We start from the raw sequence: 20,128 nt of genomic DNA on the forward strand, positions 1-20,128 counted from the left end.
CAAGAAACCTAAATTTTCTCCACAGGTTTCTATTTCTGACCTTCAAATTAAATTTAATCTTGAATAAGCAAATGAAAAATAATGTCAATCCCAAGAGAGAAATTTCCTTTTCACAGATTAAAAACTCTGATTAACATCATGAACATTATTTACTATGTGCTAGTCATTTATAACACATAATACATCTTATTTAATCCTCACAACAACCCAAAAGATACTGTGCACACATTTTTACATAATGCTAGAGAAGAGAGGAACATGAGGTTTGAACCCAGGTGTAGCTTCAGAGGTCTTCAACAATGCTCTTCTGTTTACCTTACGGCAATAAGACAGAGAAAACTTTGAATTCCAGAATGCTGCCTGATCATTTTTAGATGAGGTCTATTAACGAGAACCCTTGTATCTTAACACTTGGGGCCTGCAAGGAGAAACAACGCTGAGACTGGGGTAATACCTGCTGTTCTGAGGCTGAAAGGGAACAGCTACCTTGAGCTGCTGCACTGTACCTACTTCCATGAGAACTGGGAACATCTATGCTTCTTTTCCCTATTCTTAGACAACTCTCAATTCATCACTTCCTGATCAATGCCATTCAATCTTCATGGGCTTGCTGTATTAAAACTTAAATGCTCTCATCGTTAAATTGAATGTGTCATTTTAAAACTAAAAATAATCATCATCATCATAATGTGACCTTCATTTGCATCTTGACATAACTTTTAAAATTTGACACTTATGAAATAATTAGAAATTTGAACACTGAAGATTAAGAAATTAATATTTTAGAAAGTGATGACAATTGTATTACGGCTCTACTTAAGAGTATCTTAACCAGCAAGGACCTACTGTATAGCAAATGAAACTCTACTCAATGTTATGTGGCAGCCTGGATGGGAGCGGAGTCTGGGAGAGAAGGGATACATGTGTATATGTGGCTGAACTGCTTTGCTGTCCACCTGAAACTATGAAAGCATTGTTCACTAATTGGCTATATCTTCACACAGAATAGAAGCTTAAATAAATTAATTAAAAGAATGTTATCTTTTATAGGTACATATTAAAACATACATAAATATGTTAAAAGAAAAAACACAGTCACCATCCCCACTAAAAAAAAAGAAAAAGGTAGAAGCTAAGAGTTGGGCATGACTAAGCGACTTCACTTTCACTTTTCACTTTCATGCATCGGAGAAGGAAATGGCAACCCACTCCAGCGTCCTTGTCTGGAGAATCCCAGGGACAGGGGAGCCTGGTGGGCTGCCGTCTATGGGGTCACACAGAGTTGGACATGACTGAAGTGACTTAGCAGCAGTAGCAGCAGCAGAAGTTAACTTATAGAGGTTTTGCCTATTGGTGTTAATAGTGATCTTTATTACTTTAATATTGATAGTGTTTTTATAAGACTGAATTAGCTAATAAAAAAAGAAAAACAATTTGTCAAGTATCCATGTAGTTTATCACCAAATGTAAACTCTGGATGACCAGTTACATTTAAAAGTTTTCCCAGATGTCTGACATAGTACTGAGATACCTTAGGTAATAATATATGATTGGAACTATAATTGCACTCTTTCATTTTCTGGTGAGCTAAATCACTCAAAACATAATATCCTGTGATTATACCAAGTGCCTTCAGTCAACTAGAAACAACCATCATATTTTTTTGGATTTATTCAGATCATTTGATCTAAAAATGGCAAATAATATATAGTTTTTAAATAAGAGATCAAGCCACCTATTAACCTACTCCTCCAAACCCACCATAGTTTATAAGTTGCCAATAAATAAAAGATTTTAGAAGAAAGTCTTTTGAGTTATACTGAATAGGAAGAGTATTAAGATCATTAAATTAAATCTGCAACAATGTTATGCTTTTTGTATTGTTACATGTTTTAAAGAGCAATTTAAAAAGGGAATATTCAAGATCTTAAAAAAGAAACCCTGTTCTAACAGAAAAGTTTAAAACAGTCCTGTAATAGGAAGATTAGTATAAAAAAGAAATAGAAGAAAATGGTAGTCTTAAGAATGTAAAACTTTTAATTACAAACTTAAACCAGAAAATAACTTTTTTATATAAAAAAAGAAAAATAAAAAAAATAAAAAACAAACAAACAAAAAAGAAAAAAAAAAAAAGTAAAAATCTCTAAATTAACCCCCCAAAAAGTGATGCCAAAAAGGTACTCTAGGACAAGCCACAAGGTATTTTCCATTCTGCTTTTCCATAAATAAGAAGAAAAAGGAGCTTTTAAACCCAGTGAGTGATATAGAATGGAAATATCTGAACATTCAGGTCATATGAAGGCTCTGGAAACTTACTTCAGCTTCTCCTCTTCACTCAATGTCTTCCACAGTTCTTCAATTTGTACTGTTGCCTCTTCCAAACTGGTCCTGGAATTTTCTGTGAGAAACTGAGCACGACGATCTTGAACAAAAAGGGCGCTTGCTGACATGGGTTTCTTGATTACTCGACTGCTAATTAAATCATAAGCTGTAAGCTGTCCAGATTTGTTATCTACCACATTTGACTTTTTGTTACAGGAACTTTCACAGAGATTCTTTTGTTCAGGACTTGTATTATTATTATTACTACTTACATTACTCCCTAAACTATTCTGAGGCACTAAAATTTTCACAGGTTCAATGTTTTCTCCTCTAGAATTAAGTATATTTCCCTTGCTCCAGTCATCTACACAAATTTCCAGAGACTTCTCAGGAACTGCTGCTTCTTCATTTTCCCCACTGTCATCTCTATGGCTTTCACTGCCATTTTCTGATTGCGCTTGCCCAACAGAATCCACAGAACAAGTTTCACTATTCTCCTCTTGGGTGTCCTCACACGATGAATCATTCTTTGGGGTTTCTTTAAATGTATTTCCATCATTCTTATCAATGCTAGAATTTTCACTATTAAAATGATCGCCATAATGGTCACCAATATGTACCTGATGATTTAAACAATAATTAGTGTTTTCCCCAGATGTATCATTACGCACATCATTTTGGAAAGGAATGGCTGAAGTATCAACATTTGGATAATTATTTCCAGATGCTTCCATCTTAGTAAGAAGTACATCTGTTTCTGTTGTTTTACTAACAACCATGTCAGCTGAGGAAACATCTGTTTTATTACTTTCATAAGAATTTGTACTAGGTAGTGATCCATAACGAGTCGTCATCAGATTTTCAAGAGCGATTAAAACAGATTCCTAAAAATACAAATTAACAAGCATTAGTGGAAATTATGAGATTAACATTAAAAAATCTACAGAAAAGTAGGTTTATAGAAGATGTACAGAAAAAGTAAAAAGATTTACAGAAAAGTAAATCTAAATCTTTTTCATATGAAAATAGCTAGGACTGCATAAGTTTATAAATAGTATAATACAAAAAATTATCTGAAAAAGGTTACCTTATTCTGTAACAATACTTGACTTTTATCAGGTGTTAAATTCACATCTACATCAGCTGTTGGAACGTCAATTTTCAGAAAGAAAATGGGATACAAACGAGTAGATTCCTTTAGACATTTCAGATTGTAATAATGTCGGATTAGCTAGAAATACATGTAATGAAGACAAAAAATGACAGAAATATACTAAACTATTATTCTTTAAAGTATTTATAAATAAAGATAGCATTATTTAAGTAATATTATCCTTAAAATACCACCAAAAGAAGCATATTCAACTGAGAAACTGAGTGGATGTAACTGCTTATTAGGAAAAGTAGTATCTAAATACTAATACTCATTTAGAGGCTTTGAATTTACTTAACATGAAGTGCAAGCAGGCATCCGATGCAACTGACTTCATGGAAAAGATCATGGTGTCAGGATGTTTTCAAAGTCCTGAGTTCAAATTCAAATTCTGTTACTTCCTAGCTACGTGGTCTAAGGTAGTCACTAACATTCAGTTTCTTCACTATAAAAGTAAAAGTCCCTCAGTCATGTCTGACTCTTTGCAAACCCTAGGACTATACAGTCCATGGAATTCTCTAGGCCAGAATACTGGAGTGGGTGGCCTTTCCCTTCTCCAGGGGATCTTCTCAACCCAGGGATCGAACCCAGGTCTCCCGCACTGCAGGTGGATTCTTTAGCAGCTGAGCCATAAGAGAAGACCTTCTTCACTATAAATAAGGATAATAATTCACCATAGAATTGTTGTGAAGAGTCATATGTAAGGTGAAAGTGAAGTGTTAGTTGTTCAGTTGTGTCTGACTTTTTGTAGCCTGCCAGGCTCCTCTGTCTATGGAATCCTCCAGGCAAGAATACTGGAGTGGGTAACCATTCCCTACTACAGGGGATCTTCCTAACCCAGGGATTGAACCCAGGTCTCCTACATTGCAGGCAGATTCTTAATCATCTGAGCCACTAGGGAAGTGCCATACTATATCTATTTTTCCTTTTCCTTATTTTAGAACAAATTCTTACAAGTAGTCCTTATAAGAAGCTGACAAATTACTTTTTTCTTAAAAAGATTACCTTCAATATATCTTTTTGGTGTACTGGTCGACTGTTTATAAAGATGAAACTCCTTTCTGGGGTTGAAAGACTTGTGCAAGAGTGGTCTGCATCATGCTTTGGAAGAAATCCACTTAGAAAAATCTATAATTGTAATAAATAATTATAGTACTGATATGCAATGTCAACAGTAAACATGAGTCCATGGATCTGGTTATACACATTTAAAGGTATAAACAAAATTAACAAATGGATTTTCATTTTAAGGTCTAAAGAGCCATATACTCCTTGATAACCAGGTCATGAGCATTAAACTTAAATTACTGAAGCATGTTAAATTGGTGTTCTCAGCTAACTTTCCCTTCTTGGAATTTTAAGGGAAAACTGGCATTCATTGAAATTTCATGAATACATATCTCTTTGTCATAGGACATACAGTATAAATACTGCTGCTCTCTGCTCAACCCTATTTCCTACTATTTTCAAAAAATTTCCTTTCCTTATATTGTAACTTTACTCCAGCTGTTCATCCTTTTCTTTTCAGCCACCATTTTCTGTGAAGAAGTAGCTATTTCTATCTTTATTTGAGTATGCCATGAAGTCAATCTGACTAGTTTTTCATTACTGAGGGAAAAAAAGATCTTTTACTCTTTGATACACTGCAATGTTGTACTTTATCTTCATTTTTGTTTAGAGAACTATTTCACAAATGTTTGAAAAGGAGGGGTAAAATAGAGAAGGATCCTAGAAAAAATACCAGTGAGAAGGGAGAGAGATTTAGTGAACAGAAAGCAAGGAAAATGCTCCTACTTTTGGAGATAATGCAAAGAACTGTTAGGAATACAGCACAGAGCCAGACTGAAATGGTTTAAACTCCGGCTGCTCTACTAATATGATCTTGGTCAAATTATTCAAAATACAGGCCTATAATCATCTCTTATCTGAAACAACTGGAATCAGATGTTTAACTAACCTGTTAAGAAACAGTAATAGTGAGAAATTTTCTGCTTAGGTTTAAAAAAGCAAGAGTGTCAGAGGGTTTGCTATTTTTAGTTAAGCAGAAACCATGAGGCTCCTTACCAACATAGGCTGTAGGCTGCCACCTAAGTCTGTGGCTATCCCTGCCCTTGGAAATAAGTGTTTAAGGAGGTGGATGCATTACCGACTTTAGAACACTAAGTGCGTTATTGTCACATTGCCAAACTGTGCCAATTTAAAAAAAAGTTAATACACAGAGCAAGATAATCCATTATAAAATGAAACTACTTCATTGACTATAAAACTTCACAACCCTTATAAATGGTTGCATCATTTACCAAGTAATATGAGAGCCTTCTTAAAGCACCTGCTGAGCATCAGGGAGAGCTGTTCAGCCTCTGAAAGACTTACTGGGCTTGTTGATGGAAAAAAAAAAAACCAAACCAGAATAGGTAAAAATAAAGATTACAATGAAGAAAACATCAGTAACATTGCTAGTGTTTTTCTTCCACACCATCTTGGTTGGCCACTGAATAAATAGTATTACTTCCAAATACTGAGCTTTAAAAATGGCTTAAGATAGATAACCTTAAGAACGAACATATGGTAAGTTATATGGAAAACTAAAATCAAATGGCAAAGTCTTATAAAATGTTACAATAAGTGAAAATCAGGCTAGTTTGTGGGGGGAAAAAAATCTCTGTAAGAGACCAAATCAGTGCAACAAAATAAAAAATAAGATAGGCCTTATAAGATTCTATACCCAAGTATCACTCAAGTAAAAAGCGAAAGGAAAATCAAAGGCAAAATATAAACAAAGGAATACTCCCCTGATTGTTCTTCAACTATGAACCCTTCTTTCCCTCCCTTCATCTCCAGCCTTCTATCATCTAGCTTCTACCTCAGTGACACTTAGTTCTACTAAGTGTCTACTTGAATCTCTGCAGACCCTGACACCAATGGGAACTCTCTCCTTTGGGAAGCATGACACTGTTTCAGCCTTCTCTTTTGGATTTTCTACTTCCTCTCTGAAACTTCCTCTTTAGGGGGATTTTCTCTCCCTTTGCTTACAGCCTATAAGGGTGATAGTCTCCCTCAGTCTCCTCATCAGACTCCTTTTTCTTGCTCTCTATCCCATCTGAGTAATTTCATTCCCATCTATACAACATACACCAGTGATGCTAAGATATAGACGTACAGCCTTTATTTCTTTCGTCTCCAAATGCTCACACAAATTTTCTTAATCTTACCACATTCAAAACTTGATAAAATATTTCAGCTCACTTTCATGCTGCTGTCCAATAGCTTCTCTTGTACTCCTTTACCAAAGTAAAGACCTCTGTCTCCTACTCAGTCTGTCAAACTAACAAGTTTCCAAGCAATACTGATGCTGCTGGTCTTCAGACCAAACTATGACAGGTAGACTCTCTAAAGCACAACACAGGTAGCAGGTCTGAAACTCCTGTCACAAGCTTCCTGGGTTACCAGCATGGGCAACAAAGTTCTAGGAAACCACAGAGAACCCAGCAAAATTTAGACAGTATCCTTATTATCCCAAGTCAGCTAGGACCAGTCCAAAGTGACACTAGTGTCTAAATTATTAAACAACTATTAAGAGTGCTCCAAAAAACAGACCCAAGTCAGATCATGGCTACCTGCCTTTAGTTCAGTTCAGTCACTCAGTTGTGTCCGACTCTTTGCGACCCCATGAACCACAGCATGCCAGGCCTCCCTGTCCATCACCAACTCCCGGAGTTCACTCAGACTCACAGAGAGAATTCTTAATACATTAACTGAGCACAAGCTCCATCCAAGACACTAATAAAATGATAATTATTAAGAACTCAATATTGTACAAGAGAATAGGAGGGGAACTAGTAGCTAAGAGACTGCAACAAATTATAAAAAAGAAAAGAAGTCATAATAATGTATAGTCTGTATAAGTTTTCAACTTTTAAAATGAATCTTCAAATATAAGATGGTTACGTAAGACACAGGTTCTGAAGCTAGATGACATGAGAGTGGAGCGGGCACTACAGCGAGCGAGCAAGCAAGACTGGGAGGGTTAGCAGCCACATCCAGCGTTACAGGGCCGAAGAGACTCTAGCACCGACAGGCCAGAAAATAAAGCTGGAAGACACACTCAAGGTGGGAAAGGGAAAACAAAGGTAAGAGGGCTCAACTCCGCTTCTTCACTGAGGAAAGCAAAGAGATGAAGATTCTAAATTGAAAATCATTTAAACAATTAATGTAACCACGATACTTAAAAACAATAAACAGAAGAGATAAAAATAGGAAGTAGGGCAGGGAAAAGAGATTTAATATGGGCTTATACATCCTTTGTCATTAAAATTTTTAAAGAGACACTTCTTCCTACCTCAACTCGACAAAAAGGAAATAATTAAACAGCTTCAGTGGTAAATTAGAATTATTAAAGAACATCTCTGTTGTATACCTGAGATTCTTCACAGTGGTACTGAAAGGATTCCATATTGCCCATAACAGCCGTCCCCAGAACAGACATGAGAGCCATTTTATGATCCGATACTCTAGTTTTCTGCCAAATAATTGCCTAGGGACAAAACGACAGACAGCTTTTAGCACAACCTGGATTTAGTAAACTCAAGTACTTACACAATATATTTCTGTATTTGGCATTCATCCCTTTCTGTATCATTTATAAGGTATCTATAGGCTATAAAGTTTGAGAGAAGTCTGGTTCTGAGTTTCAGTAGCTGTATATCCTGTAGTGTAGAGTCTATTTTAACTTACCTTAACCTCAATTTTGTTTTCTCTACAAGCTGACTAAGAATACTTATCTCCCAGAGTGTTGGAAGATGAACATATACGATGTAGGTAAACACAGAGGCCAGAGCATGGCATGAAACAATTTTATTAAATATTAATTTTCTCCCCCCTTCTAATCCTAAACTTCAGAATATATATTGCAGAGTGTATTTAAATTAAATTGCTACTTCAAGTAAACATTACTGTTTTATTGAGGAAGGACATCAATGCTATAAAATTTCTGTAAACAGTTAACCTGGTATAAAAATTTAGGGTAATGCATGCTTTTTAAAATTACCATTTATATACAGAGAACTTTTAAAAAGCTAACTAAACCTCACAGACAGAAAGGCTGAATAATGGACTTGTATTTTTTTCACTATAAGCATGTAGTAGGATAGCTTAAGAGAATGATGGCCCAGAGAGACAGCACTGAAGTGTGGCTGTGAATTGCATGTTGTAACATACTGAAATTTTTCCAGTTAATGAGGTTCAGTTATAGTCAAATCTCCTGAGAAACCATCAACATACAGACACATTCATTCAACAAATACTCACTTAGAAGTCTTAAGTCCTACAGAAAATGTGTAAAGGACTTAGGAGAAAATGCCAGCACTCAAGAGTCAGGCAGAGGAAGAGGACGAGACTGGAAAGCACTGACCACAGAGGCAAGAAGAGTCAGGGCAGCATGGTGCACTGACCAAGGAAGGTGTTTCAGGAAGGAGCAGGGCTTCCCTGGTGGCTCAGTGATAAAGAACCTGCCTGTCAATGCAGGAAACACAGGTTGATCCCTGATTCACGAAGATCCCACATGCCGCAGAGCAACAAAGCCATGCGCTACAACTAAGAAGCCCACGTGCCACAATGAATGAAGCCCGGTGCCCTAGAGCCCGTGCTCCGCAACAGGAGAAGCCACCACAACAAGAAGCCCGTGCGCCAGAACGAGAAAGCAGCCACTGCTCACCGCAAGGAGAGAGACATGGCCACAGGATTTAGCAATCAGCAGTGAAAGCAATTCTAGAGTAAATGAAGCCAAATTTTAGTTACTGGATAGTGACTATACAGAAAACACATGAAAGGGACAGCTCTTTTAGGAAGTTTGGCTGTAAAGTGGATAGCAGTAACTGGAGGCAGGTGGATCAAGGAAAGCTCTTGATGATACACTTGAATAAAAAGCAGTGAGGGAAAATGGGTTTACACAAGCAGGCTTGTAGAATCAAACGGAGGGAACTGAGAACGTTCTCCTTTGTTCATTCTTTCTCTCTCCCTCTTTTTTTTTGTAATGTAGAAAGGTTATTTGTTACTTATCACAAAAGGTTATTTGCAAAATGACACTGATTTAAATACCTGGTTGTGGAGAAAGTTTAAAAGAGAGACATTCTGACTGGCTAGATCAAAGGATCCTAGCCAAATGAATTCCTTAACATAACCAGGAACCTATGTAGGCAGGAAAAAATACTAACAATATTATACATAATAAAATGAAAGGGGAAGCAAATGAATTTATGTTGTTCTTTAACTGGCATATCAGGGGATAGTAGTGAAGGACAAGCTGACAACAGTCCCTGACTCTGCTTCTTGATCTGTACATCTGTAAGCCATTTTTGTTTTCAGAATCTCAAAGACCAATCTCCTTGGGAAAACAGTGTAACAACTGCTTAAGAAGACCAATTACCCAATAATTAGTATAACAGGAAACCCTTTTATCTATTCCCCGGGTTTCATTAATACTAAGCAAGTAGGAGTTACAATTTATGAAAAATTTACTTAGTAGGCACTAACTACCATCATAGAAACCGTTAATTTTCACAACCATTTCAGGCAGGTATTAGTATTTCATTTTGCAGATGAGGAAACTGAGGCTCAAAGAGATTTATTTACCCAAAGAATAATGATTTATACATAATCTTTCTGGCTCCAAACTTTTACTTTGCCAATATCTGTTTTCTCACCGGTCAAAGGTAGTAATAAGTTAAAGCCAACTCCAGATCCTAACTGGGAATTCTCAAATAGTGTCTTTGACAAATGTATTTTCATGGATGAATATGTGATATGTTATAAAATCTCCAGTTTCTTAAGAGTACTAATACATTCTCAAAATTATTTTAAAAATTCATTTAAAGTTAAATAAATAATCTACTGTTAGAAGGACAAGGAGTAAAAGAAGGGTCTCCATATCAAAGAAACCAGAATAACAGAAGTCCAAAAAGATTGGGAGCTACTCTCAGAGCATCATAGAGTCAGAATATTTTTGAGAGTACAGTCTGTCAGTACCAATCCTAATCTTATTATTGACAAGATTATTGATAATCCTTATACCTAAGGATTTCTAAGTTTCCAATAATTTTTATTTATTAATATTCATATAAATACAGATATGCAGTTATTTGTCCCAAAGTGCACAGTAAAATGACAGAACTAAAATGTAGGTATTTTTCTGTTGTACATGCCAATTTTTCATTATCTATTGTTTTGAAAGTGATCTGAATTAGAAAAAAAGACTTTAATTGGAAAATTTTTTTAAAGTACATGGAATCAAATGGAAAAATAAATTGTAAAAATTTAAAAATTAACATATAGCTTCAATGTGTATATTTTTCAACAAAAAATTATGTCTTGGTAACTACATTAACAGTTCAAGAATCTAGACTCTCTAAAATTGGAACTGCTAGAGGAAACATAGGCTGTCATGTAAGTATGTTTAATCTTTAATTTCATCACATAATATATAAATGCTCTGGTTAAATTAAAATTTTTGGAGAAAATTCTAAATTTATTCAGCAAATATTCATTAAACATCTACTTTGTAGTAGATTCCTGGGAATCCTAAAAGCTGGGAATACAAAGACAGGAGGACAAAGTCCCAGCTTTCAAGGAGCTAAAAATACAAAAGGAGAATGAGGTATTAAAATAATTATAATGCATTATGAAAACTGCAAATATAAAATATAGTGGGAACACTGTAGATGAAACCTAAGTCTACTTCACAGAGCACTTGGGTGTGTGGTGAGACCTGAGAAGAGTTTGACACCCACAAGTTATAGGAAGGGCATTTGTGATTGGTACATATGTGAGCATATGCAAAGGCATGAAAGCATAGAGATATGCCTTGCTGGAGATGAAGCTAGACAGATATTAGATACACAAGAACAAGATCATGAATGACCTAGCACGTCAGGTAAATAAAGAAGTTTACAATTTCTTTTATCCACAGTGCAGAATCAATGGACAAACCTAATTGGGAAAAATACCATGATCAGATATGGATCTTTGGACCTTGAGGACTTTCTGCTAAGTGAGATAAGTGAGACAAAAACAAATACTGTGTGACATTACTCATATGCAGCAGGAAGAACCAGACATGGAACAACAGACTAGCTGCAAACCGGGAAAGGAGTATGTCAAGGCTGTCTATTGTCACCCTGTTTATTTAACTTACATACAGAATACTTCATGTGAAACGCCAGACTGAATGAAGCACAAGCTGGAATCAAGACTGCAGGAGAAATATTAATAACCTCAGATATGCAGATGACACCCCCCTTATGGCAGAAAGTGAAGAAGAACTAAAGAGCCTCTTGATGAAAGTGAAACAGGAGAGTGAAAAAGTTGGCTTAGAACTCAACATTCAAAAAACTAAGATCATGGCATCCAGTCCCAACACTTCATGGCAAATATATGGGAAACAATGGAAACAGTGAGAGACTTTATTTTCTTAGGCTCCAGAATCACTGCAGATGGTAACTGAAGCCATGAAATTAAAAGATGCCTGCTCCTTGGAAGAAAAGCTATGACAAACTTAGCATATTTTAATAGCAGAGGCATTACTTTGCTGACAAAGGTCTGTCTAGTCGAAGCTATGGTTTTTCTAGTAGTCATGTATGGATGTGAGAGCTGGACTATACAGAAAGCTGAATGCCAAAGAACTGTGGTGTTGGAGAAGACTCTTGAGAGTCCCTTGGACTGCAAGGAGATCCAACGAATCAATCCTAAAGGAAATCAGTCCTGAATATTCACTGGAAGGACTGATGCTGAAGCTGAAACTTCAACACTTGGGCTGCCTGATGTGAAGAACTGACTCACTGAACAAGACCCTGATGCTGGGAAAGATTGAAGGCGGGAGGAGAAGGGGACGACAGAGGATGAGATGGTTGGATGGCATCACTGACTCGATGAACGTAAGTTTCAGCAAGCTCTTGAAACTGGTGATGGACGGGGAGTCTGGCGTGCTGCAGTCCATGGGGTCACAAAGAGTTGGACACAACTGAGGGACGGAACTGAACAGATCACTCCTATGTAGAATCTAATAACAAACTCATAGAAACAAAGTAAGATTGGTAGTTATCAGGGCATAAGGGTTAGGGGGATAGGACAGCTATTATTTAAGAGTACAGACTTGCAAAGAGTAGTAAGTAAGTCCTAGTGATCTAATGTACAATACAGTGAATGCAGACAACAATTATGTATTATAACCCTCAAACTTGCTGAGAGACTAATAAACCTAATTACTCCAACCACTAAAAAGAAAAATTAATGTGACAGAGATGCAATTACTGCTACAATGGCAATCATATTATAATATAAATGTATCAAGTCAACATGTTATACGTCTTAAATTACAGTTTTATGTCAAATATAAAAGAAGAATTTATGTCAATTTAAAAAAAGATCTTTGGCAAGAGTGATTTAGTGAGACCTTCAACTAAAGCAATATGGATTAAAAACTGTGACTGTAATATTTCAACTCAGAGAATCTCAAATTTTACTGAGCACATACAAAATGGATGAGGTTCAGAGTCACGAGATATTCTCATAGGCACTGAAGATGGTGTGTTATTTCTGGCACATGAGATGTAACAGTGCTGCTTTCTCTTCCACTCACAAAAATACAATGGAATGCAAGTCAGTAAAAGTGACATTTACAAGATTCAGTTCAGTTCAGTTCAGTTCAGTTGCTCAGTTGTGTCTGACTCTTTGCGACCCCATGAATCGCAGCACGCCAGGCCTCCCTGTCCATCACCAGCTCCCAGAGTTCACTCAGACTCACATCCATCGAGTCGGTGATGCCATCCAGCCATCTCATCCTCAGTCGTCCCCTTCTCCTCCTGCCCCCAATCCCTCCCAGCATCAGAGTCTTTTCCAATGAGTCAACTCTTCGCATGAGGTGGCCAAAGTACTGGAGTTTCAGCTTTAGCATCATTCCTTCCAAAGAAATCCCAAGGGCTGATCTCCTTCAGAATGGACTGGTTGGATCTCAATGCAGTCCAAGGGACTCTCAAGAGTCTTCTCCAACACCACACTTCAAAAGCATCAATTCTTTGGTGCTCAGCCTTCTTCACAGTCCAACTCTCACATCCATACACGACTACTGGAAAAACCATAGCCTTGACTAGACGGACCTTAGTTGGCAAAGTAATGTCTCTGCTTTTGAATATGCTATCTAGGTTGGCCATAACTTTTCTTCCAAGGAGTAAGCGTCTTTTAATTTCATGGCTGCAATCACCATCTGCAGTGATTTTGGAGCCCCCAAAAATAAAGTCTGACACTGTTTCCACTGTTTCTCCATCTATTTCCCATGGAGTGATGGGACCAGATGCCATGATCTTCGTTTTCTGAATGTTGAGCTTTAAGCCAACTTTTTCACGCTCCTCTTTCACTTTCATCAAGAGGCTTTTGAGTTCCTCTTCACTTTCTGCCATAAGGGTGGTGTCATCTGCATATCTGAGGTTATTGATATTTCTCCCAGCAATCTTGATTCCAGCTTGTGTTTCTTCCAGTCGCACTCTGCATAGAAGTTAAATAAGCAGGGTGACAATATGCAGCCTTGACGTACTCCTTTTCCTATATGAAACCAGTCTGTTGTTCCATGTCCAGTTCTAACTGTTGCTTCCTGACCTGCATACAGATTTCTCAAGAGGCAGGTCAGGTGGTCTGTATTCCCATCTCTTTCAGAATTTTCCACAGTTTATTGTGATCTACACAGTCAAAGGCTTTGACATAGTCAATAAAGCAGAAATAGATGTTTTTCTGGAACTCTCTTGCTTTTTCCATAATCCAGCGGATGTTGGCAATTTGATCTCTGGTTCTTCTGCCTTTTCTAAAACCAGCTTGAACATCAGGAAGTTCACGGTTCACGATTACTTCTCTAATTTTTTAAAAGATAAAACATGTGTGAACTTTGGTATTCTACTAACATTAACACCATGGCTAAGAAATACTGGACGGGGTAACAGAACTAAGCACACTGCTAAGAGTACAAGACAGCAGAGATAGACTGAAGGGCATGAAATAGACTCGATGCGACCGGGTGACTCACCACACATGAAGAGGAAGGGGAATTGGGAATGTGACTGAATCCATAGTACCAGAAACAGTGTCAAGTACTTAGAAGGGTCCAGTAAACAATTTGCTGAAGGAGTGAGCAAATGAATACATTTTTCTAAAGTAATCCTAATGGCGCTGAAAACTAGCTCTTTGTTCTTAAATATAAAGACTGCTGGTCGTCATACCACTACACGGATCTCTATTATTTTAGGAAAGCCAAAGCAGCCTTTGCTTTTCTTTCTTTTCTTTAAAATAACAGTTGCGTTATAATAGAATTAACACACGATACAATTTAAGTATACAATTCAATGGTTTTTAGTATATTTAGAGTTGTGCAACTAAATCACCACAATCTAATCTTTTAAAACAATTTTACCATTGCAAAAGGAAACCCTGTACCCATTAGCAGTCATTCCGCATGTCTCTGCACTTTGCCTGAGAACCTCACTAATCTGTCTTTATAAATTGCCTATTTTGAGTATTTAATGTAAATAGAATCATACAATACGCAGTTGTTTATGAATGAATGGTTTCTTCACTTAGCATAACTTTTTCAAGTTTTATTGTTGTATTAGCAATTCATTCTTTTTTTAAAATCCAGTTTTATTTAGCTACACAATGCTGAAGACCTTACAGATTGTCTCAGGAGTATCTTGTAGTAGGGATACAATTTAATTTACACAAAAGGGTAAAATATATGAATTTAATTTTGAGTTTATAGTCAGGGAAGAAGCTAGCATAATTAATATTATATGATCTGAAGAAATAATAAAGCTAACAAATTCTGTAGCTCAGTGTGAATCAATCAAGTTAACTAGCATTATTTAGCTCACACAGTCACTGTTTTTGGTTTTGTCTCCTTTTACTTTCATCCCACCACCACCTCCCCTCTGGTAATCACTTCTTGGTTCTCCATGAGTCTTTTGGCTTGTTATCTGTGGTCTTTTGTTTTTTAGGCTCCGCATTTAAGTGAAATCATAGTTACTCTTTCACAGTTCTTTCTCTCTTAGCATAAAACCCTCTATATCCATCTATATAGTTGCAAATGGTAAGAGTTCATTCTTTTCTCATGGCTAGGTAGTATTCCAACGTGTATATATACTACATCTTCTTTATCCATGTATCTGTCAATGGACATTTAGGGTCCTTCCATATACTGACTATTGTAAATAGTGCTGCAATGAACAAAGGGGTGCATATATTTTGTCAAGTTAGTGTTTTTATTTTCTTGGAAAAATACTCAGAAGTGGAAGAGGTGACGTGATAGTTATATTTTTAATTTTCTGAGAGCATTCCATGCTGTGTTCCTTAGTGGCTGTACCAATCTACATTCCCAGAGGCAGTGCATGAAGTTTCCCTTTTCTCCACAACCTCACCAGCACTTGTTATTTGTTGCTTTTTGATAATAGTCTTTCTGATGGATGTGAGGTGATATCTCACTGTGGTTTTGGTTTGCATTTTCCTGATGAATGGTAATTTTCAGAATCTTTTCAGGTGTCTGTTGGTCATCTATACGACTTCTCTGGAAAAACATCTACTCAGGCCCTCTGCCATTTTTAAATCAATTTATTTGTTTCTGATGCTGAGTTCTTTGTATATTTTGGATATTAAGTACCTTATCAGATATACTGTTGACATATCTTTTTCCATTTGATAGGAAGACTTTTCATTTTGTTGAGTTTCCCTTGCTGTGCAAAGCTTTTTAGTGTAGTCCCATTACTTTATATTTGCTTTCATTTTCTCGCCTGAGGAGAAAAAATATTGCTCAGACCAATGAGTGTGCTGCTTGTTTTCTTCTAGTTTTATAGCTTCACATCTTACGTGTAAGTCTTATTCATTTTGAGTTTATTTTTGTAAACTGTGTGAAATAGTAGTCCAGTTGATTCTTTTTCAAGTAGCTGTCTAGTTTTCCCAACACCATATATTAAACAGACTATCTTTTCCCTGTATATTCTTATCTCCTTTGTTGTAGATCAAATGGCCATGTACTTGTGGGTTCATTTCTGGACTCCACTGTCTTCCATTGATCTTTGTGTCTGGTTTCATGCCAACATCATATTGTTTTGATTACTGTAGCTTTGTAGTATAGTGTAAAATCAAGGAGCATGATAACTCCAGCTTTGTTCTTCTTAAGACCGTTTTGGTTATTTTGTCTTCTGTGTTTCCATACAGAATTTAGAATTATTTCTTCTAGTTCTGTGGAAAATGCCATTGGTATTTTGATAGGGATTGCACTGATTCATAAACTGCTTTGGGAAGTCTGGTCATTTAAAAATATTGATTCTCCCAATCCATGAACATGGTTTATCTTTCCATTTGTATAGTCTTCAATTTCTTTCATCAGTATCTTCTAGTTTTCGGAGTACAGGTTTTTATTACCTCCTTGGTTAGGTTTATTTCTGGGCATTTTATTCTTTTTGATGCAATTGTAAATGGGGTAGTTTTCTTAATTTCCCTGATAGTTTACTGTGAATGTATAGATATGCAACAGGTTTATGAAAGTGAATTTTGCAACCTACAATTTCATTGAAGTTATTTATTAGTTTTAGTAGTTTTCTGGGGGCATCTTCAGGATTTTCTATATATAGTATTATATCATACACTCCAGTATTCTTGCCAGGAGGATCCCATGGATGGAGGAGCCTGGTGGGCTGCCATGGGGTTGCGAAGAGTCGGACACAACTGAGCGACTTTACTTTCACTTTTCATTTTCATGTATTAGAGAAGGAAATGGCAACCCACTCCAGTGCTCTTGCCTGGAGAAACCCAGTGACGGGGGAGCCTCGTGGGCTGCCATCTATGGGGTTGCACAGAGTCAGACACAACTGAAGTGACTTAGCAGCAGTAGCATACACAAAAAGTCAAAGTTTTACTTCTTTCCACTTTGGAGTCTTTTTCTTATCTAACTGCCATGGCTAAGACTTCCAATCCTATGTTGAATAAAAGTGGTGAGAGTGGGCAATCTTGTCCTGTTCCTGATCTCAGAGGAAAATCTGTCAGATTTTCACCTTCGAGTATGATACTAGCTGTGAGATTGTTTTGTATGGCCTTTATCAAGGTGAGGTACATTCTTTCTGTACCTACTTTGTTGAGAGTTTTTTTTTTTTTTAATCATACTTGAATTTTGTGAGTAGCTTTTTTTGCACCTGTTGAGATGATCATATAATTTTATCCTTCAATTTGTTAATGTGGTATATCACACTGATTGAAGCATGGATACTGAATCATTCTTGCACTTCTGAGATAAATTACATCTGATCATGGTGTATGATCCATGTAACATATTGCTAAATTTGGCTTGCTAATATTTCATTGAAGATTTTTGCATCTATGTTCATCACTGATACTGACCTGTAATTTTCTTCTTTTTCTAGTGCTTTTGTCTGGTTTTGGTATCAGGGTGAGGCTGGTCTTGTAGAATGAGTTTGCAAGCATTCCTCTTCCATTATTGGAGACAGTTTGAGAAGGGTAAGTGTTAATTTTCCTTTAAATGTTTGTTAAAATTCACCTGTGAAGCTGTCTGATCCTGGACATTTGTCAGGATTTCATTCCTTGTTAATGGCTAAATGATATTCCCCTATATGGACATATATTTGAAATATTACTGCCTCTTATTATGGACATGTGGGTTACTCCCACTTTTTGACTATTATGAAAGATGCTGCTATAAACATTCATGTACATGTTTTTGTGTGACATACATTTTTCTTGTGTATATACCTAGGAATGAAACAGCTAAGTAAAGTGGCAACTCTTTATTTTTTGAGAAACTGTCAGACTGTAATCTTTTCATCTGCTCCACACATCTTTGTGTTTGTGTGTGTGTTTATGTGTGTGTCAGTGTAAAAAAACAAAGAGGTGCTGGCTTTTGCTATTATGGCTATTATTTTAAGCCAGCCAGGAGTTGCTGATTTAAGGAACAATGCTTAAAACAAGAGAAAGTAGGTTAAGATTCTGAATAATCTGCAACTGCATAGAAATTAAATGTCATCTTCTTCACAATTTCTATATCACAAGTTATTTTTAACAAAGAGTAGCTGAGCAATGAAAACTTATTCACAGAAAATTTCTCTCTTTAAAGCTATGCTAGCTCTATGATTCATACATACGTACAGAATGTATTTTAAATGAGTAGATATGAAAATATTTCAAGAAAACTAATGTTTTCAAATTCCTGCATTTAATACAGCTATAAAACCTGTGATACTTCTAATGGAAACGTATTATGTATTTTAGTTTGTATTAGGGACACCTCAGATATAAATCTTAGCTGCTGATTAATACAAAGATGCTAATGCACTGCCTGACCTACTAAGAAGTTAGTATACAGAATTGTAAAATGATCACTTAAGGAAATGGGTTCTAAACAAGCTATGAAACATGAGAACCACTGAATGTGAAAAAGAAATTTAAGTAAATACTGCTAGTAGTTCCAGAGCATTATTTCACACTGGGCAATTATTTTATCAGATCAAGTGGGCTGATTAAGAAGCATTTTCTAAGTATTTATAGTTAGGTTAACAATAAAGAAGTCTGCCAATAAATTAAACTTTCACTATTACTTAGGCAATTAAGATTCATTTTAAAAATGGGACTTATTATTAAAGAACTAAACAATAAAAGGTAGTAATTAAAAAGCTAAGGATATAGAAAATAACAGAATTTTTAAATGCTACATTTTTTACAGCAAATAGTTTTTAGTTTGCTTTCCCCACCATTTCACAAATCCTGTATTATTTTCTAAAATACAAATCTGTTCATTTCCTGAAGCTTTTCATGTATTCTGCCACTAGGCTGATAGCTTGCTGCTGTTGCTGCTGCTGCTAAGTCGCTCAGTCGTGTCCAACTCTGTGAGACCCCATAAATGGCAGCCCACCAGGCTTCCCCATCCCTGGGATTCTCCAGGCAAGAACACTGGAGTGGGTTGCCATTTCCTTCTCCAATGCATGAAAGTGAAAGTGAAAGTGAAGTCGTGTCCGACTCTTAGTGACCCTATGGACTGCAGCCCACCAGGCTCCTCCATCCATGGGATTTTCCAGGTGAGAGTACTGGAATGGGGTGCCATTGCCTTCTCCGGGCTGATAGCTTAACATGTGCTAAAAATACACACACATACCCCGATATGTTTTCTATCTAGGTCACACAAAGCTGGAGCATCTGGATGTGCCAAGTAAGAATCTGACTCTAGTCAGTATGATGACAGAGCAAAAACATCTCAATAAAAAATATATTATTACACACATACGACGTAATTGATTGAAGTTACCCAAATATATCTTACCACTGTTTCTACTTCATTGATATATACTATCTGAAGCTAGATGAGAATATTTATTATTTAATTAGTAAAGCTCAACTGTGAAAGCAATGTGTGATAATGGGAAAAAGCAGGTTACACAAAGGTAATATATAATTAACCCAAAACTGCAATGCTAATAAGACTGCCTGAGCAAAGGTGACTCCTAGAATATGAAATCATATATATACTGGTGAAGTGTGCAACTAAACTTTTCATGGAAATTATTTGCAGAGATGTACTAAGAAGTTCATGTTTCAATCTCTTAAAAGTCAGAAGTATTA

At 36.4% G+C, this 20,128-nt stretch overlaps 1 protein-coding gene across 41 annotated transcripts in view; it reads right to left on the reverse strand.

Annotated features, from left to right (window-relative positions):
• PMS1 (PMS1 homolog 1, mismatch repair system component) overlaps positions 1-20,128 on the reverse strand; it is a 474,998-nt gene that overhangs the window by 385,319 nt on the left and 69,551 nt on the right. For 31 of the 41 annotated variants that reach the window (XR_009599278.1, XR_009599285.1, XR_009599294.1 and 28 more), the window contains 4 exons: positions 7,893-8,009; positions 4,481-4,603; positions 3,410-3,553; positions 2,317-3,206 (listed from right to left, as the gene is read on the reverse strand). Coding sequence is in view for 13 of the 41 variants with exons in the window: in XM_060409625.1 (XP_060265608.1) it covers positions 2,317-3,206; positions 3,410-3,553; positions 4,481-4,603; positions 7,893-8,009 (1,274 nt within the window). In the remaining 28 variants the exon portion in view is untranslated. The remainder of the gene's footprint in view (positions 1-2,316; positions 3,207-3,409; positions 3,554-4,480; positions 4,604-7,892; positions 8,010-20,128) is intronic. The other 10 variants (XR_009599290.1, XR_009599291.1, XR_009599289.1 and 7 more) reach the window with 2 other exon arrangements.

This window comes from Ovis aries, chromosome 2, assembly GCF_016772045.2.
Source record: "Ovis aries strain OAR_USU_Benz2616 breed Rambouillet chromosome 2, ARS-UI_Ramb_v3.0, whole genome shotgun sequence".
Lineage (NCBI taxonomy): Eukaryota > Metazoa > Chordata > Mammalia > Artiodactyla > Bovidae > Ovis > Ovis aries.